The sequence below is a fragment of the Prionailurus viverrinus genome, chromosome B2, assembly GCF_022837055.1.
Source record: "Prionailurus viverrinus isolate Anna chromosome B2, UM_Priviv_1.0, whole genome shotgun sequence".
In the NCBI taxonomy this organism is placed as follows: domain Eukaryota; kingdom Metazoa; phylum Chordata; class Mammalia; order Carnivora; family Felidae; genus Prionailurus; species Prionailurus viverrinus.
The window spans coordinates 75,611,354-75,637,166 of NC_062565.1; the positions used below are offsets into that span (position 1 = coordinate 75,611,354).

Consider the following 25,813-nt stretch of genomic DNA (forward strand, 5'->3'; position numbering starts at 1 on the left):
TTGGCGGACTTCCCTTGCTTGTTACTTGGTACAAGACTTGTGGTGGAGACAGAAGGGGTTTTGCAATTTCCCTGTTTTAGCCTCAGTCTTAGGCAGGTCCTGTGCACCTGCCCCAGAGGCTGAACTTTTCCAGTGCTTCTGTCACTTCCCCAGTGGAGATGTCCTCTGCCTTATACTCAGTGCAGGATCTAGAAAGCAGGCAGGTTTTCTGCCTCTCCCCCACCCCCTTCCTGACAGCTGAGCTTTGCCTTGTATCTGTAGAGAAGGAGGAGGACAGGGCAGAGGGTGTAGGCTGGGAGCAATTTCCCTGTCTTCCTTCCAGTGCTAGAAGACCTCTGTTTTGTATTGGCACAGAATCTGGGCACTAGTGGGCTTTCTGTCCCTTCTCCAGTGTTTATCTTGCATTTGCCTGGTGTTGGACCAGAATAAAAGAGGAGCTGTGTTTTCTTCCCTTTGCAGCAGCAGCTAACTTTTGCTTGGTATCAATACAAGGACTCGAAGGTGAGAGACTTTACTGTACCTTTCCAGCAACAGGCAACTTTTGCTGCGTGTCAGGATTCAATCTGAGGCATGGGTGAATTTCTCACTTCTGCCCCACCAGTAGCTGATAACCACCTTGTATTCATGCAGTCCGAAAGTGTAGACAGACTTTTCTTGGCACTTCTGCTTTACCCTCAAATCTTAGAGCAGGCACTACATACCGGTGCCAGCAATATCCCTTTCTCAGCTCTGCTCATGCTGATTCTCAGGAGCATCTCAGGGGGTGGGAGACTATGAAGAAGAAATTTGTGAGTGGGTACAGGATTTTCTGTGTCTGAAGCCCTCAGATTCTAAATTGGCATCAGTGCACATTTGACCCTTAAGCATTTTGTTAAAATTTCAGTTGTTTTATAGCAACATCTCTTTTTTCTGTGCTTTGTCAAAGATGAAACAATTCTTGTGTCCCATCTCCTCTGAGGGGCTCGTCACTCTGGATTTTAGATAAATGGTTGACTTATGACCTCACCTCCCTGATGGGCTCAAAAACGTTTGGTTTTTCTGGATTGTCTGGCTTTTTCTTTTTGTTAAGAGTAGGAACAAATTTTTCTTGTGGCTTTCTCTTCTGAATTTTGTCATTATATCAAGTAATCTTTGCAGCTGACTTGCTTTAGAAAATAAAAAATAATCCAAAGCACAAGGACATATTTTCTTCTTTTTTTCCCCAAGTAGTTAATAGAAAGTCAGTCGAGTGCTGGTAGCTATCACTGGTAGAACTAAAGCATGGGCAGACAGGGAAATGATCCCATGGAATAGGGAAAACCCATCTTTTAGAGAGAGGGTGTCTTGCTTAATAGGATGTAAACTTTAAATCCAGCTTAAGTAGATAGCACATGTGACTCTTGCTAATGATGTTTGCTCATTGTTCTCCCTAAGAGAGGTTTGTGAATTGTTTTCAAAATATTTAGACTATAACTGATTGCTCAGACCGTTGGTTAATTTTTAGTGCTTTTGCTGATTAATTTCCTTTTAGATAAATATCAGGGTTGTTTTTCCTTATACTAATGCCACATGAGATGATCTTTGATAATTATGCCCTGTTGACCTTCTGAAGTGCATAGAGGCCTTTTTCACATTCTATTTAAATTTTCTCATGCAAACTGAGGCATTCAGGTCAGACTCTCTTAGCTTTTTTGTAGATTGAATTTACCATCATTGAAGTTGTTTGGTGGAATTAGAAGCTCCAAGTTGTATTCCGGACAGTTGTTACCTAACTTTTCTCTAGGTTCTGTAAAGTAGTGCTGGTCCCATTTTTCATCTTTCTTTTCCTTTTTAAAATTGCACCACAGGTTGACAATTTAAGTTGTTTAGAAACCAACCTTAATTTTAGAGGCTTTTTTCAAATGTTTGTCCTTTTATGTCGAGAGTGATGAAACAGAGAGCTAAATGGAAGCTGTCTGTATGTGGACAGAACTTTTCTATGAATTGCTGCACTGGCAGGTGTTCCCAGCCTCCTGTATGCAAGTCTTCAGGGGTAGAATCCTCCTCCTCCTCTGTAAATAAGTATTCTGAGGGCTCTGTGGGAAATGGGAGCTGCTGGGATGGTGGTGGTAGGAGGTGGATCTTAATGTTTTGACATGTAAACTTTGCTTCAGGTTTTTAGTTCAGACCTCTCCTCCACTCCCAAGTGTGTTTCCTTCAGTAAGTGTTTCTCTGGTTCATCCTCTCCAGAGAGTAAACTACACTTCTTGCAGGGTTGGGGACGGGCTGGTCGCTTGGTTGTGTAGGATGGGGGAGGGGATTTAAGGCTTATGTTGCTTCTTACATTGAATTTTGAGACCTTCATGCACCCTGACTTCAGAAGGGCCTGGAATTTCTGAGTCTTACAGTTTTGGGGGGTTATTTTGCACACATTGGCTTTTTATAGGTTCCCCTCCAACTTATACAAGCTTTATTTTTTACCTTTCTTCATGCTGCTAAGTATGTTGTCACTCATGCATTTGGCTTTCAGACTTCCAAAACTTTATTGCTGTCATCTCCTCTTCTGATTTCTGTGTCTTTATGGCTTTATGTGTTATTTGCCCTTCACTGTCATTTTAGAAACTTCTCAGGAGTGTGGGAGACAAATGAATGCTTTCAATCTTGAAATGCTTTCAAATCTTGAATTACTATCCACCATCTTGTAAACCTAGTTTCTAGTCACTGTTCTTAAATACCAAGGCCACGTTTACTTTAAGTTGTTATGAAATCCATTTGTCTTTCATAAATTTCTTTTCCATATTTCTCCGTTGAAATTATCAAGGTATTATTATCTAGTTTTCTAAAATAATATGCAGGTTGAGTTTTAGGTTATAGCTAATTGTCTCCTATTGGACTAACACTCCAGCAAACACCAACTATAAGCTCAAGACAAAATATTTTTTAAAAATAACTATATAAAGAAACTGGCAAACAACCAAAACAGACAGAAACTAGAGGTTAGGAGTTATCCGTATTTAGAAGAAGGAACTACAGGGTGAGTTTCCCATTTCAGATGGTATTTAACTTGAAGTCATGCCCAGCTTGGTACTGTAAGGATGACTAAAACTCAGGGGAGACTCCCAGTCATACTGGCTTGAAGAACTAGATGACAGAGTTTGGGGCATCTGGAACAACTGGAAAGTGAGGGAGAAAATCCAGAAAAAGAGAAATCTAGAGATGAATATAAACTGTCTAAATCTTGCATAGACAGACTCTGACTGTTCCAGTAAGGCTAAAAGCACCGAATGGAAGTTTCAGTTTTCATTCCCACAGAGGTGAAACAGAGTTTTGGGGTTTGAGTCCAATTAATCGCGTACTAAAACAATCATTCTCTTTGGAGGAAGGTAACAGAATTTAGAGTTTCTGCAACATATTATTTACAATGGCCAGAATATAATTCAAAATTTGCAGACATGCTGAAGAGAAAAGGCAATTATCGGAGAGTGACTGAGATGATCCAGATGTTAAATTTAAAAGTATTCAAGAGGATTTTAAGGCACCTATTATAACTATACTCATGAAAATAAAGGAATGCATGTATATAATGAATGAACAAATAGGAAATCTCAGCCGAGAAAAAGAAACTATAAAGATGTGGAAATTTAGAATTGAAAAATATAATACATGAAATAAAAATTTTTACTAAATGGGCTTAATAGCAGATTAGAGGTAACAGAAGTAAGATTTAGTAAACTTGCAGATAGATTAATAGAAGTTATATAATCTGAAAAAGAGAGGAAAATGATTAGAAAGAATTTGAACAAAGGCTCAGGGACCTACAGGACAAAATAAAAATGTCTAGTATATGTGTAGTCGTAGTTCTAGAAGGAGAGGAAAAGAAGAATGGGGCAGAAAAATATATGAAAACATGATGGCCAGAAATTTCCCAAATTTGATGAAACACATGAAATTGTCAATTTAGAAGCTTAGCAGATCCAAGCATAATCAATACAAACCATATTACATAGAGGCACATTATACTCAAACTGCTAAAAGCCAAAAATAAAGAGAAAATCTTGACAACAGTCAGACACACACACACACACACACACACACACGGAAACAATAAAAATGATTTGTTGAAGGAGAAAAACCTACAGCATCAGCCCTGAATTCTGTATCTTTAAAGTTACAGAATTCCTTAAAGAGAAAAAGGAAATAAAGACTTTTTCAGATAAGCAAAAACTGAGAATTCAGCACTAGCTGACCTACACTGTAAGGAGTTTGACAGGAAGTTCATCAGGTTGAAGGGTAATGATACCAGATGTAAGCTCAGATCTTTAGGAAATTGTAAATATGTGAATAAAGAGGAAAAAATTACTTTTTCCCCTCTTACCTGTTAAAAAAAGGTAACTAATGTTTAAAGCAAAAATTATAACATTCTACTGAGGGGTTGCACAAAGTATAGGGAATGGAGAGTGGTAAATGGTTTTTATATTAAATGTAAAAAGGGGTACAGTATTAACTCAAGTGGATTGGTTGTACTTAAGGACATATACTATATATCCCTAGAACAATCACTTAAAAAATAATGTAAAGAGGTGTAACTAAAAAGTCAGTAGATAAAATGAAATTCTAAAAAATACTTTGTTAACCCAAAAGAAGGCAGGGAAAGAGGAACAGAGACACAGGCAGAAAACTTGGAAGAAGAAAAAGAAAATTTGAGAATAAGAATGAAGACTGATAAAATGGTAGCTCTGAATTCAGCCACATCAATAATCAAGTATAAATGGACCAGTTATTTGAATTGAAAGAGATTGTGTGTTTGTGTGTGTCAAGACCTAACTACATGATGGCTATAAGGGATACACTTTGTTGGTTTATTTTAGTGTTTTGTATAATTTTGTCTTTAGTTTTACATTCCCAGTCAAAACATTGGTTTCCAAAGTACCTTAGGTCAACTCCTTCCCTTTTTTTTTCTTTTTTTATTGAAGTATAATTAACACACAGTGTTATATTAGTTTCAGGTGTATAGTATAATGATTCAACAATTCTATACATTACTCAGTGCTCATTACTATATGTGCACTCTTAATCCCCTCCGTGTATTTCACCCATCCCCCAACCCGCCTCCTCTCTGGGAACCACTAGTTTTTTTTCTCTGTATTTAAGAGTCACTTTTTTTGTCTCTTTTTTTCTTTGTCCATTTGTTTTGTTTCTTACATTCCACTTATGAGTGAAATTATATGGTATTTGTCTGTCTGACTTATTTCACTTTGCATAATCCTTCTAGGTTCATCCGTTTATTGCAAATGGCAAGACCTCATTCTTTTTTTATGGCTGACCAATATACCACTGTGTATATAATATACCACATCTTTATCCATTCATCAATCAATGGACACTTGGGTTGCTTTCATATCTTGGCCATTGTAAATAAGGCTGTAATAAACATAAGGGTGCATGTATCTTTTCAAATTAGTGTCTTTGTTTTCTTTGGATAAATACCCAGTAGTGGAATTATAGATTCTACAGTATTTCCATTTTTAATTTTTTTTTTCAACGTTTATTTATTTTTGGGACAGAGAGAGACAGAGCATGAATGGGGGAGGGGCAGAGAGAGAGGGAGACACAGAATCAGAAACAGGCTCCAGGCTCTGAGCCATCAGCCCAGAGCCCGACGCGGGGCTCAAACTCCCGGACCGCGAGATCGTGACCTGGCTGAAGTCGGACACTTAACCGACTGCGCCACCCAGGCGCCCCTCATTTTTAATTTTTTTGATGAACTTCATACTGTTTTCCACAGTGGCTGCACCAATTTGATTTCCTACTGCCGGTACGTGAGGGTTCCTTTTTCTCCACATCCTTGCTAACACTTGTTATTTCTCATGTTTTTGATTTTACTCATTCTGACAGATACGAGGTGATATCTCATTGTGGATTGATCTGCATTTTTTTTTTGATGATAAATGATGTTGAGCATGTTTTCATGTGCCTGGTGACCATTTGTATCTCTTTGTAGAAATGTCTGTTCAGGTGCTCTGTATAAGGGATACATTTTAAATATAAGGAGACAGAAAGGTTGAAAGTAAATGCTTAGAAAAACATGTACTGTCTAGATAGTAAGTATAATAAGATTGGACTATATTAAAATTAGATACAAGCTATAACCAGACAAAGACAAGAAATCTTACTAGAGATAAAGAGTCAGTTCATTAGGAAGACTGTTTATGCCTTGTAACAAAGTTTCAAAATACATGAGACAAACATTAATAGTATTGAAAGATAGACTTAAAATCCACAATCATTGTTGCATATTTTAACAGCCTCTCTCAGCAGTTGCTAGGAGAAACTAGATAAATATCAGTAGATGTAAAATAAAAATAATGTGCTATTTCTTTATTGAACACAAGATGGCAAAGTAGTCACAGTTTCACTTGCAAAACTGGATCTGCATTTGAATACTGTAAAATAAGCTATGATTTTACTGTGTTAACCCAGTAAACATGTTTCCTTTAGAACCCTTCATTTATTTTAGAGCCAACAAAATGAACTGTGGTAAATAGAAATACTACAGGGGCTCCTAAGTGGCTGAGTTGATTAAGTGACCAACTCTTGATTTCAGTTTAGGTCATGATCTCGCGGTTCGTGGGATTGAGCCCTATGTCTTAAAACTGGGAAAACTCGGGGCGCCTGGGTGGCTCAGTCGGTTGGGCGTCTGACTTCAGCTCAGGTCACGATCTCGCGGTCCGTGAGTTCGAGCCCCGCATCGGGCTCTGGGCTGATGGCTCAGAGCCTGGAGCCTGCTTCCGATTCTGTGTCTCCCTCTCTCTCTGCCCCTCCCCCGTTCATGCTCTGTCTCTCTCTGTCTCAAAAATAAATAAACGTTAAAAAAAAAAAATTAAAAAAAACTGGGAAAACTCTAAAGTCAGTTTTTAGTCTGATTTCTCATTAGTACAGGACTTAACCTCTATAAGATCTACAGACCATCATCCATCATGTACTTAAATAGTACCAGTGTCTCGGAGCTCACTGCTTATTTAAAGGTTTGAGTTCAATGTTCAGTATCATTTTTATACCTAAAAACTAATGTTGCCATTTTGCACAGAAAGAACTCTTCTCCATCTTGGTAAGTGCCCCTCGTTTTTCACATATACTTTTTATATTTGTTGTAATTTAAACCCTAACTGTTACTGCTAAAGACTAAGGCATCGTACAACACAATGTTTAACTTTATGTGTAAGAATTTTAAAAACCCACAATAAAACATAAAAGAAAAGAAAATATACCAGTTGCCTAACCTAGCTAACAATATTACTGTGATTGAGCATTAAATGTAGTCCTGAACTTCCTAGCAGCCAAGTAAAAGAGACACTAGTAACACTGGTCACATGATCTGAACTTAAAAAGTATTAAAAAGAAACAAGCAAACAAAAGGAGACTCATTAGTTTTTTGAAAAGGAGAAATCACCTTTGAGTTTTTGATACTAATGTTGTGAAGAATCTGAGTCCCTATATAGCGGTCACTGACTGCAGATGCTATGGTTTAGCAATATGCAGAAACATTCTTTAGCCATCCTCCCCAGCTCTAGGTAACCACTAATGTCCTTTCTGTCTCTTGAGACTTTTAAATTTGGGACATTTCATTTAAATGAAAGCATGAAATATATGGTCTTTTGTGTTTGCCTTCTTTCACTTAGTATACTATTTTCAGGGTTCATCCATGTTGTAGCATGTGTCAATACTTCAGTATTTTTTCTGGCTGAATATTACTCCACATATGGATATGATACACTTTCTTTATCTGTTCATCAGCTCATTGACATTTAAGTTATTATGAAGTATGTTGCTATGAACATTCATGTACACGTTTTTGCATGAGCATATATTTTTCTTTCTTTTGAGTATCCACCTAGGAATAAATCTGGATCACATACAGTCTATTTTTAACCTTTTGAGGAACTGCCAGACGTGTTCCATTCTCGGCAACATTGTGTGAAACTTTGTTTCAGAGCACTCTTTTTCAGTTACCACTCCAACTTCCCATAGGTAGAAAAAGCCTTTTCCCACCTACAGAACCTGAATCACATATCTCAGATAAGTGAACTCACAACTGGATTGCAGCAAGCCTCAACTTATTCTCAGTGCCAGCTCTATAGCAGACACCACAGTGTAAGACTCAAGTGACATTTATACCTATTAATCTATCTCCCAGATGAGGCTCCCATACTTTTTCAGGTTATGTAACCATATGTGAACCCTAAAAGCTCACCAGTAAGGAGTGAACTGCATCCCCATGGTTCAGGCCACACACCCACTAATAATTTGTCATTTTTTCTTTGTTCTATTTTATGTCAGAGAGTCTCAAAGCATGATCCAGGGGTTCCTGAGGGAGCTCAAAACTCTTTCGGTGGGTGGTCAAAGGCCAAAAATTCTTTGTAGTAATACTGTTATCTGCCTTTAAAAAAAATACTTCTTTCACAGGTATATAAGATTAGGTGCAGAAGGTGACATGAGAATACAGGTGTCGACTATTAAGCCACGCTTTAAAGATATGTGCCAAGATTTAAAACCATGGCACTTCTCTAGCTTTTTTTTTTTTTTGGAAAATATAGTTATTTTTCATAAAAATACCTATTATTTGGGATAATATATAGTGAGCTTATTGTTTTTATTTTTAATTTAAAAATATTCTTTAAATTTCTTTCTTTTCTTTTTCTCTTTGTCTTTTTCTCTTTCCATCTTTCGTTGTTTTATTAAAGAACAGGGACAGGACCTGTGGGCAGAAAGAGCTGCCTTTTTAAATTTCTTAATTTTCATTTATGAAAGGTAAAAACATCAATAGATATAACCATCATAAACAAAAGCTCCTTTGGGGGTCCTCAATTTTTTAAAGAGTGAAGAGATCTTCAAGTCCCCAAATTTGAGAACTACCGCTGTAAGTAAAAGTGGTATTTTTGTAGTCAGATTTAAAATTAATCTTTGTTTAAAATTCAAACATAGATTTAACTCTAAAGCCCCACATGGTATTCATTCAACAAAAATTTATTTACTGCCTATCACGTACATGCCAAGTATTATGCAGTATTTCCATGTTTTTAAAATTTATTTATTTTGAGAGAGAGTGTGTGTGCAAGCATAAGCTGGAGAGGGGCAGAGAGTGAGGGAGAGAGAGAACCCCAAGTAGTGTAAGTTTCTGAGGATGCAAAGCACTAACTGGTCATTTTAAAGTGCGTAATTGTTATTCTAAGAACTTAGTTGAGAGCTCAGAGTTCCAGACCTATTAACACAAAAGAGAGAGCTTACTGTGAAAATATTGGCACAGGTACTACCAGTACCTTGCCTAAAAAACTTAGTGTAGCCATTGTTCTGAGTGCATGTTTTCGATTGCACGGCAACTCTGCTAGGATGAGTTAGCTAAAAATGTACCCCTTGCTTGGGCATTTAAAAGGTGATGTATTTAAACATTAGAGCATATGTTCCTGATAAAACTGTTGTATTTTAATTTTAATTTTTAATAAGTTGTTCTTTTTTATCTATATTTTTTCCCTTACATTGAGATATAATTGACATATAGCACTTTTTAAGTTTATGATGTACATTATGTATGATGTACATAATGTATGATAACATTATGATTTGTATGTGTATATATTGTGAAATTAACTTTTATTAACAGTAGTCAGGCAATCTGTCCCTGGTCAGAATTTATAAAACAAAATCCAGAAAAAAAAAAAAAAAGCAGTACAAAGGAGGGAATGGATAGATAAGATGGATGGATGGATGGATGGATGGATGGATGGATGGATGGGTAGATGGGTGGATGAGTGGATGGATAGATCAACTCATCAATAAAGTCAGTAGATACTCTCCTTAAATCTTCCCCTGCAACTGAAGGTGACCCAAGTAGATGAGCTAAAAGCACCAATTGGACTGTAACCAGAGGATCTTGGTCACAGCAATTTTGTACCATTCAGGATTGGTGTTTTATGAATCTCTTCCTGCCTATTTTTGTTCTTAATGTCATTATTAGGATTTAGGTTTTGCAGAATTTATTAATAGCCTAGCATAAAGTTGAGATTATGTCTGTGGGCCCCCAAATACTATCTGTTTAATAGGCAATCAGTTGTATACATCTGCCATACTTGAGCAACTAAAGCTGTAGGAAGAAGTTGTGTCGTTGCAAAATTTAGAAAGTTGCAAAATTAGTTTCTAAAAACCAGGTAGTAAGGATATAGGAAGCTAGAGGCTTGTTTTTTAAAAAGCATATATGGTACAAACAATACAGTGAAGCATAGAAGGAGAGCGTAAGGTTCGGTTCTTTGCATTTGTTTTCTTCTGCCACATTGAAGTTTTAGTTTTCAGGAATGCTTTTGAAAAGGAAAAAGGAAGGACATAAAATAGAGGAAGAAAAAGAGAGAAGAGTGAGCCTCGGCACCAGACGAAAAACATCATTTGCATTTTTGGAGCTAGGTTTATATGTCATAATTAACAAATCATGAGCCAGATGTGGTTGGATCTAACATTTCTTGGGCCGAGACATTAAGTCTCAATTCCTTATAGTGAGGGATTGTCTAGGCATTCCTGGTCTTGTCCCTTTAAAGAACATGGGGAGTTGTTCAGGTCCAGAGTGAGTTGATGAGAGAGGCTGAAGGTCAGTCTAAAGGGTCGGGAGGCTGAAGAGAATTTGTGTGGGGTGTTTTAGGCTTTCTATGCTGATTCTGGATAGCTGGCAGGGCTGCCTGCCTGGTTGTCTTTCTGCTGGTTACTGACAGGTAATGAAATTCCATCAAAGACGGTGCGTGATCGTGTGTTCTAAGTCTCATGTTTTGAGAAACTCTAGTCAAGGTTTGGTTACAGGGGAAGTTTAGGATTCTTTTGTCTGGAAGGCATTCTGTCTTTAAAAAATCAATTGGGAATAATTCTGATCCTAATCATTATCTCTGGCATTTGTGGACTATGGATTTTGAAGCACTAAACAATAGGAAAAATTCCTTCCAAATGTGGTGGAGAAGATGGATAGGGAAGAAGGAAGGGGGAAACTCCACCGGTTGCTTTTTTTTTTTTTTTCTCCTCAGACTTATTTGGAGGACTGCTGAAAGATTTTGTGAATTTACTTCTTTTTGTTGCCTAAATTGCTTTTTAAGCAGTTTTATAAAGAAACCTACCTAGTTGGTTATTCTCTAAAATTAAACTTGTGGAAAAACTACAGTGCCTTTTTGGGTCTGAAACCCAATCACTTCTTTCCTCCCAAGATTATTCTGTAGATGAACATTTTAAGTTATCTGAGGTGATTTAAATTCATGGAAGTCATAACATAGAGAGGGAAATGTCCTGGATAGAAGAAAACCACTTGTTCTCATGGCACCCTTGAGGTGTCTTCAAGGCTGGATTTATCTACTCTGTAGTTTTCAAGTAAAGGACTAAAAAGCAACTCATTTCTTTGAGAAGGCTAGCAACTCCTAGCCTTCTTGCTTTGAGAACAAAGCAACTCCTCCTTTGTTGTTTCCTGTTCTTTTTTTAAAAAATGATAACCATACATTTAAATGTATGAACAGATGAAATAAGTACTCTGGGAAGATGAAGGGTTTATTAAGATCTAAACAATAATCTTTGTTCCTTGGGCAACTGCAGAAAAGAATTGTGCTTGCTTTCCCAGAGCATGCCTAAGTGGCCCAGGCACCCTTGATTGCTTGGTGTTCACTGAGATGATCAGACACATGGATGAGACCTTGATTCTTTTTCATCAGATTCTCCTATCAGGGCAGTAGAGGATGATGAAGTAGAAATATTAGAGAGAGAGAGCTTTTAAAAATTATAAACAGTGTTTGATTATTTCTTTGTGTTAGGAGGCAATTTTCTATAGGGTTTTCAGATATTTGCACGTCTTATGAGCAGAAGTACTGACTGTCTTTTCAAGGATGTGTGCATAGTAAACAACCTCAGGAGGTAGAGCTAGTGACTCTAGAGCAAAGGACCACTTGCCTACTGTTGGGTACAATAAAGAAAATATCTTCCTCCAGAACGAAGGACACGTGTGCTTACTGCTCGTTATAAAAGACTCGAGTTTCCTAAACTCAAATTTCCCCTCTTGTCATGCAGCACATTGAGTGTACAGGTATGATCTGACCCTCTTCCCAAAGGTCTGTAGGAATTGGGGTTCAGGGAACTCATGCAAATGCTGATATTGTGGGTACTGCTAGTGATGTGAGTACTAAACTGTCCTCTGTGTCTGATGTTTTCTGCCGAGGACCCATGAAACTGGCAGGCTAACTTGTTAGCTTGCGAGTATGGTGAAATCTTTGACCGTTGATGTTTTTAATACTTAGAAATAATAATGATTTGCTAAAAAGGATGTATTTGAAAAGATTTATTGAAACTTACATTTCTAGTTTGTATAATTTTTAAGAAGTTTTTTTATGATATTATTTCCTCTTGTTTTGATACAGGGTTTGTTTATAATGTCACTCCATATATGGAGTATCATCCTGGTGGAGAAGATGAACTAATGAGAGCGGCAGGATCGGATGGTACTGACCTTTTTGATCAGGTAAGGTGGTGAAATTAATCATACTATTACAGTGGGAGGGTTCTCTTAGATTTAGCAGTGTGATAGTTGTAGAAAAAAATAGTTGCACAAATTTCATATGCATTGGCTTGAATATTGAAATTTGGGAAGATGCTCGAGAGTAACAACTGTTTAATTTGTCTTTGAATTATTTTACTATAATTTTAGAGATGGTTTCAAATCTGTATCCAGGAGTCTCCTCTTAAGTGCTTGCTGTCTCCTCTGCTAGCAGCTGATTACTCAGTTTTAATTAATTTTGATTATGATGACGATTGGCTTATGGACGACAGTAACAATTGGAAAAAAGAACAAGCCATTTAACTTCTCTGCCCTTAGTTTTTTCTCATTTGGGAATTGTTATATAATTGGCCTATCTTGCTGTACTGAATCTGCTTATCATGTAGAAAATCAGATGATTAATGAATAGAAAACTTATTTTTCCTAGAGTGATAGCAGAGATTCTGAATGTATATTTCAAAAGACGTTTATTTAAATTAGTCATCTTTCCCCTTACATTGACTAAAAACAAACATTGGCTCTTATACTATTTTAAAGTTATATAGAGTTATGTTTGCTGTCAATAGGGTGAACTGTTATTTTGAAACAATCTTTTTTTTTTTTTTTTTCAACGTTTATCTATTTTTGGGACAGAGAGAGACAGAGCATGAACGGGGGAGGGGCAGAGAGAGAGAGGGAGACACAGAGTCGGAAACAGGCTCCAGGCTCTGAGCCATCAGCCCAGAGCCCGACGCGGGGCTTGAACTCACAGACCACGAGATCGTGACCTGGCTGAAGTCGGACGCTTAACCGACTGCGCCACCCAGGCGCCCCGAAACAATCTTGAGAAGAACAGAAATTTGCTTTTGTCTCACATATACTTTATTTTGTATTTTGTGATGATTATCCACATTGTAGTACTGGGATTTTACCATTTCAGATACCAGAGTCAGATTGGGTTATTTTTAGAGTTGACTTCTGAACAAATATAATTTGATTTCTGTTCCTTCTACTTTTTCATCCATTTTAGGATTTAATTTTTGACCAGGTTGCCAGAAATATAGTTTGTTTTATATTTAAATGTACTTAATGTGCATCTGCTTAAATAGCAGAATCCTATTTGCAATTAGTGTTCTTCCTTGGTTGAAGAAAAGTCATGTTTGGCCATTGGTCATAATAGCATTCTCCTTGGGAGGTTCTTATTGCTGGTTTGTTTTTTTTTTAATTTTTAACTTTTAATTTTTACTTATTTTGAGAGAGAAAGAGACAGAGAGACAGCATGAGCAAGGGAGGGAGAGATAGATAGAGAGAAAATCCCAAGCAGGCTCCACACTGTCAGCGCAGAGCCCAACGCTGGCTCCAACTCATGAAACTGCGAGATCATGACCTGAGAGCCATATGCTTAACCAACTAAGCCACCCAGGTGCCCCCTTATTGCTGTTTTAAGGCAAATTCTTATCGTCATTTGGTAGTTGTTATTGTCTCTCAATGCAAGCCAAATAGAAAAGTTTGGAAGCATTTGTGTGAAAAATTGTCTGCCATACTTTTTTCTTATATCTATTCTGTAACCTCTTGATTCTGAATATACTCTTCCACAAGAAGATTCCTCAGTAAAATATAGTCCTATTTATATTCCTCAGTGTTGTGAAGTTAATATGGACCTTATTTAAGCAAAATTGTTTCGGAGAAGTCACAAGAACTGCTATAGTGTTAAATTCTTTAGCAGTTTAAACAGTATGTTAGTTACCAGATTGCTGCATTCCCCTTGGCTTTCATAGGACCAATGATGTTTATTTAAGACTTTCACTTACCACAGAAGTAAACAACTTTATATTCTAGATTCTGTGGTGAAGCTTTTTATATCTTTAAACACTGGAGAACTTATTCATGGCTAGTATTTGAGTTGCACAAAGAATATTAAATAATCTTTTCTCTGTCAGATTTGTCTTTACTTTAGATCCTGCTTCTGACCTCTTGTTGTGTATTTTCAGATGCTTGATGGGCAGTTTGATAACCTGTTGGCACTTCAACTCATTTTGCTCTCAAATAATATATCAACCCATCTACTTCCCTTTTATTCCCCCTCTGTTTTCCTCTTTCTGGTAATGGGGACTTGAAGCCACTTAAGTAATTTTTGCCTTTTCTCATTGTGCACCACTATCTGGTCACTAGCGAAATCCCATGATGCTGTCTTTAAACGTTACATTCTTTTCTCTCTTCCCACTGCCTTAGATCAAGTCATTATCACCTTCTCTGGCCCTACCATTGTAACACTGTACAAATCCCTTTACTTTCCAGTACCAATGTAAATAACATGACAGCTAGATTATTGTTCTTAAAGACAGTCATCTTAGCACCTTGTTCTACAGCTCTCTGATGCTCACCATTGACAATGGGATAAATCAAAAGTCATTATCATGGCCTTTGAGGCCTTCAAAAGACTGTATTAAAGTAAATATCCTCAACATGCATTTGGCTTTGAGCAAATGGAAGTACTTTGAGCCAATCACCCATTCTATGATTGGGATACCTCATACTTTTGCCTCCTTGGATATCCTTCTTCTTCATTTATCTGTTAAAATTCTACCCAATGCTCTAGCCCCAGGGATAGTGCTTTACATGTTATTGGATGCTCCATAAATATTTGGTATATGGAATTTTAATTTATATTAATAAATGGAGGCTCCTTTATAATTATATACATATATTGCATATTTGTTATTTTAGTATATATTTACTAACTCAGGAGTGTACACAAGCATTCTCATATCAGTATTATTTGACCTGATTATTTTCCTGATTATCTAGTATTTTATTGAATAATTTATTAGTTTTCTTTTACTGGTCTTTTACAATTCGACATCTAGGTTGTTTCCAATATTTTGCTAATATAAATAGTGCTGTGATGAATATCCTGGTACTTGCATCTTCGTGTGTATGTGAATATTTTCTCAGGTAAATTCACAAATTACTCAGTGAAAGAGCTGCGTGTCCTCCAGAGGGTGTTTAAATTTAATTCCCACTGATGAGTCAGGCAACAAATAATGGCAGTTGTTTTCCTTGACGTGACAATCTCAGTCTGTTCGTTTTCAAGAAAATGTCTGTCAGATACCCAAGTCTGAATAACCAGTTTGTTTATCAGTCATTTTTTTTTTTCTTTTACATATAAATGGTCTTCTGAGACAAAAGCTCAGTTCAGTTTGCAAATCAAATAATTGCCTGGGTATTTTCCTTCAAGGTGAGGATCTTACTTTGCAGCAGAAGCGTTTTTGAGAACTTCTCATTTTGTTACACAGAATGTAAGCAAGACCTCTACTCAGACATTGAGACTTAAGAAAATTAATAATTTCTTCTACTTCATAAAGCATATTCTTAAATGAAACCAATCCCCCCGCCCCCATGGGTATGTGATGGTGAAGAATATAAAGATTGAAACCTCTGCCTTGACTTGCCAGCATGCAAGCAGTTTTACCTAGCATTGCCTTTTCCACGTTAGTGCAAGCATCAACACTGGTGAAAAAGACAAATAACATCTTAGTATTATTATGAAACTAGTTGAGACCTCATGGGTATCTGAAAGGTCTGTACACGGTACTTGGAGAACATTGTACGCTGCCTTCCTGTCACTGCCTTACTGGCTAATTGAATCTGCTTAGTTTTCCAGAGCAGTCTAAGTATGTTTAGTTTTGCTCCGAATAAAATTAGAACATCTCATGGAGTCAGAGTCATGTCGCTTCTCTGTCATTTACATCCCACACCAGGTTCATCGTTGGGTCAATTATGAATCCATGCTGAAAGAATGCCTGGTTGGCAGAATGGCAGTTAAACCTGCTCTTCCTAAAGGTAAGTTGTGCCAAGTGCTAACCTGGCAGTGATGTGTAACATGCACATACTTTTTTTTACTTAGATTTTGACAGATAGATTTAAATAAATCACTATATTGTTCTTATTTTTCACCGGCTTCCTGGTCCAGCCACTGTAAAGATTTTAAATGAATGAATGAATGAATGAATGAAGCAATGACTTAACCTTAGAATATTGACAGGTTTTGAGAGAGCATTCATACGTGTGAAGAATGAGCATTATGGAAGTGAATGGACTCTATTTACTTCTTATTTAGTTTTCATTATTAGTCTTTTATTCTGTTGTTACATGGGTTAGCTAGAACACTTGGTTAGAGTTGAATTTTAGACTCGTTTTTGAGAATTTATTTTTTTGAATATGTAATATAGTCACATGACTCAAAACCCAGAAATTATGATGTTATACAATGAAATTTTTCCTCCCAGCTTTGTCTCCCATTTGCCTTGAACCTTCCCCTCCTTGCCCCTGTATTATGGAAAACCCTTGTTCTGATTTTAAACTACTTTTAAAATACACCCAATTCCCTACCCTAACCTTCTGACCTGACTCTACAATCTGTATGGTGTTGGAGATCACCTCTTTGCCTCCTAAGCTTCTTTCAGAAGAGCACTCTCTGAAAATTTTGGACATGCAACAGGAATAGCAGAAATGCTGCCCTTAATTCTTGACTGTGGATAGAACGGTAGTTGTTTCTTTTAAGTAACTCCTGACTTTGACACTCAATTAAGAATAAATTGGCTTATTTGACCTGAGTCTTCTGTTTATTAGTTCAGTGAATTTTGTCACTCAAGGCCTCCGTCAGCAGTGTGGAAATAGCACAGGCATGCCCAGATTTGAACCCTAGCTCCACGGCCTATTGACTGTGCAGTCTTTGGGCCAGTTTCTACCTCTGACCCTCAGTTTTCATCTGTACAGTGATTCATAGGACTAGGAAGTAACATGAGTAAAGTTCCTTTCACCGTGAGTGTAATAGATGCTCAAAAAGGATTATTTCTTTTTCTTCCCATTGTTACAAAACAAATAAGCAGTATGTGTGTATACCAAAAGCACACTAATGTGACTTTTAGTGTCTGGAAGTTCTTCCAAACCAGTTTACGTTTTAAGCCAATTCCTTTCTCCTTTTAACTGACTCCTAAATTCACTAATTCACTGCCAGCGGGAGACACAGTATTAATTCGAGTTTCTGAATGACTACTTTTACCTCATCCTGACTGTTCCTTATCTCATTTACATAATCTGGTACTAATGGTCATGTCTTCTTCTGTAGTATCAGAAAGTATGCGGGTTCCTGAGGCTCTTATTCCATAAGGGACGTAAAGTTAGAAAAAGGACTTTTCTGGTTTCTTTCTTCCTCTCTGGAAATGAAAGACAGATGACTCTCAAAATACTTCACCAAATATGATAAACACCATTTAAAATAAGCGGATTGGTTCAAAATCTCCAGATATTTCCCCATACAAAAAGGGTAAGTTCAGGCAGCAATCCAGGGTGATGAGCTAGCTCTGAGGCCTCCGTTTCCTTCTAGCACTTATCTAGATGATCTGGATATCATCTAGATTAAGAGCCATGCCAGAATGTTAATGGTCACACAGTGGGTGGAAGACCAGATTGTGGGTCTCTAAAAGCAGGGAGTTGGAACTGAGATCCCTTCCTATGGCTTGGACTCTTGAAGGTCTGTGTAATGAGTGAAATGGGAAAGCATGAAGAAAATCTGTCCAACACAAGGGAATGTCAGGTTATTTTGTCTGCCCTGACCTTATTTATGAGGTGACAGGGGAGAGGAAAGAGAGATTTCCTCAGAGAATTTGTAACCGCAGCCCTGCCTACATAAGAGTTGGGAATTCAAATATATTCCACCTATGTGGTCTCAGAAACCTCAAACCAAAAAATAAAATGGCCTCCCATTAGTAGTTTCCCAGGCTGTTTGTCAGAGGTGTATACACATTTTTAATCGTGAAACACGCTTATGACCTAAAGCCCTCAAAATTCCCACAGGTACACATCAGATAATTATTAGTGTCCAATAAAAAAATTAGACAACACATGAGGAAACAAATCATTGTTTCTTGTTTCTGCAAGAAACAAGAGCAGAATTTCACCCTTAGGGCTTCATTATTCATATACAGACTAAAACTAGTTATATTTGAAATGTTAAGGACAGTAAGAATCTATTAGTAACATGAGTAAAAAACAAGAGACTGTTAAAATTGTTAACAGAGACTGTTAAAATTTAATTGTGTTGAATTAAAAAACAAGAGAAAATTTCTAGAAATGAAAAATAGAGGTGGTGAGTTTAAAAATTACATAGCACAAGTAACCAAAGAGTTTAGACATAGTAGAAGAGCTCAGTGAATGGCAAGATTGAGCAGCGTAAATTATACAGAATGTACCACAGAGAAACAAAGGGGTAAAAAAATATGCAAGAGGTGTGGGGGATCCAACCCTTGTAATCAGATTTCCAGAAGTAAGTAGAAGTGAGAATGAGGAAGAGGCAACATCTTGAAGGGATAATGGCTAAGAATGTTCTAGAACTAATGTCATAAATCCTCAAATTCATTAAGTTTGGCAAATCCCAAACAAAATAAAAAGAAATCCACACATGGACTCTTTGTAGTAAAACTGCAGGACACTGAAGACAATGAGAAGATCCAGAAACAGCCAGAGAGAGACGGATTTAGTAACAGACCAGTGCTTGGTGAATTGACAGCTAAGTTACTAGTGTAATTTATAAGCCGCTATAGCCTGTTTACCAGAAGAACAGTAGAAGCCAGAAAACAGTAGAACAGTATCTTAAAACTGCTGAGAGAAAATAACTGGCAACCTAAAATCATTCAGTAACGAGGAGGATTAGATACAGGTAGGTAAGACTGAAAAGGAAAAATTAAAAAATAAAACAGCAACCACAAAACCAAAACCAGGAGGTTGGAAGGGTCGAGGAGACAGGCTTTCTGAATCCTAATCACAAAGAAGTAAACTGTGGTGAGTATTCTTTCTCCTCGTCACCACCTGGCTCAGGGGGGTATGAACACATTTCCTACGCAGAATGAGATATGGAGTCAGATACTTTGTATTCATAAATTAAAAGTTTCCTTTTTAACACTGTCCTCAGCTGTCACTGTCCTTAAATATTGATTACTGAGGCAGCATAGGATCTACAGAAAGCACAAATTTCATGAAGCTGACATGGGGTCAGAGCACATCTCTGCCACTTATAAGCTGTTATGTTCTTTGGTACCAGTTGACAGATATGAGAGTTTTCCCTCAGCAGTAAAATGGGATTTAAGAAGAAAACATGCTAACGTTATTGTGAGGATTAAGCAAAGGCATGTTTGCTGACCACTAGCGCCTAATAAGCTGCAGGGGGGTGAGCAGTGGAGCTGGTAGAAGTAGTTGCCGCGGTCCTAGCTACCTTCACCCCTCCACCCCTGCGGTACTGAGGCTGCTTACATTCTGTTCCTTTGTGTGTCCCTACAGTTATCAGGCGTAAACCAGCATGGACTGAAGTGTTTCACCTCGAAAGATGGTTCTGTTTCTGTAAAAAAGAAAGTATTATTGTTATTGCCAGAGCATGTGAGATTAGGGCTGTGAATCCAGGTTTCACTCTAAAGCCTTTTTGGAGTGTAAGTGTTTATGCTAGGGTGAGGCCAGTAGCTGGGAGTGATGAGACAACTTGAAAAGCATTAGGAAGCAAAGACAAGAATTTTACAAATCAGAAAGGTGTTGATTCCAAGTAAGTGGATCGTTTTTGTTATTTGTTTTGTTTTGTTAACAGTAGAGACTCAAGATACAGTTTGGACTCCAGGCTAACCAGCAGGAGTAGAGCATGTAAAATGAACAGGGTAACTAAAGAGAAAGATCTAATGTGTCAGAAATAAGGAATGTTCCTGATAATTAAGGTGAAGTTCCATTTTAACATAAGTACCAATTGTGCCTTTCGTGTATGAGCAGGGATTGATCATTGATCTCTGCTGGGCCTTATTGATAGAAATTATTAGAACAGGGTAACTGTGTAATTGTCCAAACTGGGGCAGCTCTGAGCATGCAAGGAGGCTCTGTGAGTAATCGTGGTGAGACAACAGGGGATAAACTGTGACTGGCAAACTGCAGCATGTGTTCACTCTCCGGTTGGAACTTCTGGATGAAATGGGAACAGAGGATGAAAAGAGTTGAAGGAGGAGCAGAGAATGAAAACAAAGATGAAGTGAGAACAGTAGGGGGAAAGAGACTATCGCTGGCATGGGGATTTGTGGGGGGGGGGAGATGGGCACCCAGGAGCTACACTGAAGGAGAATTTTAATGCATGGGCTTCTTTCAGTACAAGATCCCTCACATACTCTTTTAAGGAGGTGGTCTGCCAGACCCCAAAGCAGGGGAATCCAGAATTGGCATTTTATGGCCGTCTCCACAGCTGGGCAGTTCTGGGAGGATAGTTTTCAATTTATCTGGTGGTTTCTAGCGTGGCGGTGGTGAAATGCACAGGTATGTAGGAAGAAAACAGCAAAGCTAACTGCACCAGAATATAAAACATGATACTGGTGGATCTTTATCAAGCAAAGAATCAGTGTTTTTTGTAATCCTTTGTTTGAAAAGCATTACCGTTTATATTGTGCTTTAAAAAGATCAATAATGAATAAAAGGAGAAACTTCCCTTGGAAAGTTAAGCTTCGGTTCTTGATTATTTATTTATGTGGAACACTACGTTGTCTGGCAAAGATGAAAAATGTTCTTGCTTCTCGCCCTATTTTAGTTCTCAGCTGCCATTATTGTAGCTGCATGCCACATGTGGCTGTTGAATGCTAGGATGTGCCTCGTCCAAGCTGAGATGTGTTAAAAGTGTAAAAGACTGCATTTTAAGACTTCGTTGTAAAAAATGTAAAACATCTCATAAGTTTTACATAGATTACACATTGAAATGATAATATTCTGGATCTATTGTGGTTAGTAAAAAGACATTACTAAAATTAATTTAACCTGTTACTTTTTGTTAATGTGGTCATTAGAAAATTTAAAATTATGCTTATGGCTTGCATTGCATTTCTTCTGGGCAGCACTGTTCGAGACCAAATTTTTTAAAGTGGGTAACTTTAATGAGTCGATTCTTTGCCTTACAAAAGGAAGCATCTATGAGTTCTATAAATGGAGGGATTCTCCAATTGAATAACCATGGCCTTTAAATAAGGTACATTTAAATAAAAACCTCAGTATCTTCACTTTTATTTTTATACTTAAAAAATTAAAAAAAAAATTTTTTTTAAGGTTTATTTATTTTTGAGACAGAGAGAGACAGAGCATGAATGGGGGAGGGGCAGAGAGAGAGGGAGACACAGAATCGGAAACAGGCTCCAGGCTCTGAGCAGTCAGCACAGAGCCCGACGCGGGGCTCGAACTCACGGACTGTGAGATCATGCCCTGAGCCGAAGCTGGACGCTTAACCGACTGAGCCACCCAGGCGCCCCTTAAAAAATTTTAATGTAAGTAAAGTAAGTAATGTAAGTAAATATAAGTAATGTAAGTAAAGTAAGTGTACTTTAAAAAATTTTAATGTAAGTCATATTTTAAAAATACTAATCATATTTTCCAGTGGCATAGTGCAGTGTCAGAAATGTCTCTCTCTCTTTTTTTTTTTAATTTGTCTTAAGTTCATTTATTTTTTAGCTCAAGAGAGAGTGAGCAAGGGAGGGGCGCAGAGAGACAGAGAGAGAGAATCCCAAGCAAGCCCCCCACTTGTCAGTGCAGAGCTCGAAGGGGGGCTCAAACTCACGAACTGTGAAATCATGAACTGAGCTGAAATCAAGAGGTGGACACTTAACTGACTGAGCCATCCAGGTACCCCAAAAGTGTCTCTTCCTAATTTCTCATCAGTTTATCATGGTTTCTAATACTTTATGTTTTTTGTTTTCATACCCACTCTCTCAAGCAGTTACTGACTGTAAAGCACTTGGAACCATATCAGTAGAATACTTAAAGGTGGAAGAGGGTTTAGAGCTGTTTTAACATCTTTACTTTAAAAGTGAAGATGCTATATGTTAACTCACTCGAATTTAAATAAAAACTTGAAAAAAACCCCAGTAAGTGAATAAAAATAAAAGTGAAGATACTGAGGTTTTTATGTATATGTACCTTATTTCAAGGCTGTAGTTATTCATTTGGAGAATCTTGCCATTTATAGAACTCATGAGTGCTTCCTTTGGTAAGGCAAAGAATCACTCATTAAAGTTACCCACATTTGCATAATTTTTTTAAATTTATGCCAGTGATTTTCAACAGGGGTTGATTTTGCTACTCAAGGGGCCACTGTCTGGAAACATTTTGGTTGGCACAACTAAACTAGGTGCTCCTGGCATTCTAGTGGGTAGAGGAGAGGGCAGTGATGCCACGGAATAGCCTACCATGCACAGGATAGACTCCCACAACAAAGAATTGTCCAGCCCAAAATGTTACTAGTGCTGAAGTAGTGAGACCCTCTACTTTAGTTTTCTATTCTTAAAAATGATAGTATCCACAGCACACGTATGTGAAGCTGGTATGTAGACAAGTAACTATTGAATGGGCTGGCTGCTGGCTGGAAGTTCGAAGTAAAGTCAAAGTTCTCTCATCGAGGAGCTTCAGTTTCCTCGGTAAAATGGGCTCAGTGGGTGGGCAAAATATAAGCTCAGGTGCCAACTGATAGGAGGAAAGCAAGGCCAGCCGAGGCTTAACTAGTGGAGAGAAAGAGCAAGGTGTTGTGGTGATATGGACCTTACCAGATGAGTAAATTTGCTGTGTTAGTCAGGCTGCCTTAATTTGCTTTTGCTGCTGTCAGTCCATTGTCTGAGTGATTCCTGCCAGAAAGATATAAGGGAGAGGTCATTGAAAATGGGGGTGAGAAGTCCCTGGTCAAGGGCAGGTGCAAACCTGAATAGGAAGTGTGTCATGCTCTGTGGGTGCTACTGACCAGTGTTTGGTTTAGGTTAGTATTTGTTTTGTTTTCAGGGAAAGATGATTTTTGAACATGCGTATATTCATGTGCAGGTGATGCCAAATAAGGAAGGAGTGGTTAACCCTAAGAGGATATGACAAGAATGGAAAATAACTGATAAATTGGGGGATTGAATAAAAAATATCAAGTATACCCTACCTACAGAGAAACCACGAACTTCTAAAAATGCAGTTTATTCTGTGACTAGTGAAATGAGTAGTAGGAAGAAAACTGACCAGGAGTACGTACACATTCTAGTACTTTAAAATCTCTTTAACCCTGGAATTTTTCAGAGTATGTGTTTCAACTATTAATTACTTATTTTAATTCTGCCAGTAAACTATTTCTAGGGTGAGGGGTAATTCTGAGCCTTGAAGTTTAAGGGATGTATAAAATTTAAAGGTAATTCAGAAGATGATTACAAAGATGAGTAAAGGAAAGTAAAAGGTAAAGATAGTTTAGAAATATTGAAATCATTAAATTTTATAAGATTTGAGAAATTAGTGTGTAACTTGAAACGAAAATAAGACTTAAGCCTCATTTATGTTATGAGGAGTTCCATTTAGAAATATGGAAGAATTTCTAGAGAAAAAATGATTATTAAACATATTGTAGAGAGCCAGGGAGCCATCTTCTGGCAAGCCTGAGTAGTTAAGGGAATATAGAATGCTGCATTTTGGTCTTGGTGATAAGATCTCTGGTAATAAGACTGAACTCATATCTGGTGGTTACATGATACCGACCTTTGGAAATAAGAAGATGAGGTATGTAGCTACATGTTAAATGCTCAAATATAAATACTCAGCATTTGTCTTCCTAGGATGCTTTTCTTCAGGGCCTCAGTGACAAATGCCTGGATATTGTCAAAACGTAGCTAAAATATTACCTCCTCAATGGAGTCCTTTCAAATTCCTTCCAACTAGAGATATCCCATTCTATGCTTCTAGGTATGCTACATACCTCTTTTAAAGCATTTATCATATTGTGTGTGTTCAAGAGAATGTATCAACATTTTATTTTTAATTCCGTTTATTTAATTTTTTTGAATAAGTAATGCATTCACATGATTCAAGTATGTGTAATGCATTCAAGTATGTGTAAGTAATGCATATCACATGATTCATACCTCGGTCTCCCATCTACTGGTTTCCCCTCCCATGTATACACAAAGGTAACCATGTTATTCTAATTTCATTATGAATCCTTCCAAATTTATGGGTGCATAAGCAAACAATATATATTCGTATTTTCCTAACTTTTTATCAAAATGCTTTCACATTATGTCAATATGTTTATTAAGATGATGGCCAACAAATATTTATTTTTTTTATATTTATTTATTTTGAGAGAGAGCGTGTGCATAGGGGAAGGGCAGAGAGAGGGGGGGAGAGAGAAAATCCCAAGTAGGCTCCATGCTCTCAGCGCAGAACTTGAGGTGAGGCTCAGACCCAAAAGCTGTGAGATCATGACCTAGGCCGAAGTCAAGAGTTGGATGCTTGACCGACTGGGCCATGCAGGCACCCTGATCAAATATTTATTTAAAAAATGAGTATACTGGTAAAACAGATTTTTTTTCTTTCTTTATCGTGGGGGTCCTCCTGTGGCTTCACCCAACAGAGGTAAACTAGATTGGGGCCACAATTGAAAATCCTTACCTACCCTTTTACCGCAGAAGAGTAGAGTGCAGTCCGTAAACTGCAGTGCTGGCTTTCAAAATTACTCTGATCTCTCCAGAAAGCAGAGGTTCTTATCAGAGTAATGCAGTTTAACCAACATTATGAGAAAATACAAATTCTCTTGGCTATGGAATTAATGATCTAGACAGAACATCAGATTTCTTGTCAGTCTCATGTGACTAAAAGGACTCAGATGTAAATATGCTTAATAATAAAAATAGTCTTTTATTTCTATGTGTCAGTGTTTTGAAAGAGTTGCAAAAGTAGAGTTTTTAAAAGTAATTTAGATCGTTTAAGTAGAAAAATCTCTTCCTACTGGTACTTCTTGCATTAAAAAAAAAAAAAAAAGATTCAGAAAAAATGACCTATGTAGTAGGATCCAGAAACTTCTGACAGGTTCAATCAATTCATGTCAGGTGAGAAGTAAATCATATAAGATAAACATATATTTTTCCTTAGAAACAAATTATGTGGGGCAATTTTTCAAAAGCTGTGATCCTCTTAGATAAAAACAAATTGGTTTACTTGATAAATGACATTCATCAAACTGCCAAGTATGTGGTACACCGAAAATAGATTTAATTTACTTTTATCTGTGCGTTTGTTGGTTGTTCTAAGATAAAACAAATAATTACAACTAAGTAGGAAAGACAGATGAAACCCACTGATGAAAGTAAGTGATCAAGCAAGGACATCAGTGGTCCCTTGCAAACTGTAATGACTAGATTTTTATTTGGCACTTGATAAGCAGAGCTCATTTTGAGGTATAAGGCAAGTGGTTTTTAGGTCTTTTGTCTTTCCAGAAAGTATTAA

At 37.4% G+C, this 25,813-nt stretch overlaps 1 protein-coding gene across 2 annotated transcripts in view; it reads left to right on the forward strand.

The window, feature by feature from the left end:
- Nucleotides 1-25,813, forward strand: part of LOC125166670 (cytochrome b5 reductase 4) — a 93,092-nt gene that overhangs the window by 16,846 nt on the left and 50,433 nt on the right. For both annotated transcript variants that reach the window (XM_047860652.1, XM_047860651.1), the window contains exons 3-4: nt 12,387-12,487; nt 16,264-16,345. In XM_047860652.1, coding sequence (XP_047716608.1) covers nt 12,387-12,487; nt 16,264-16,345 — 183 coding nt within the window. The remainder of the gene's footprint in view (nt 1-12,386; nt 12,488-16,263; nt 16,346-25,813) is intronic.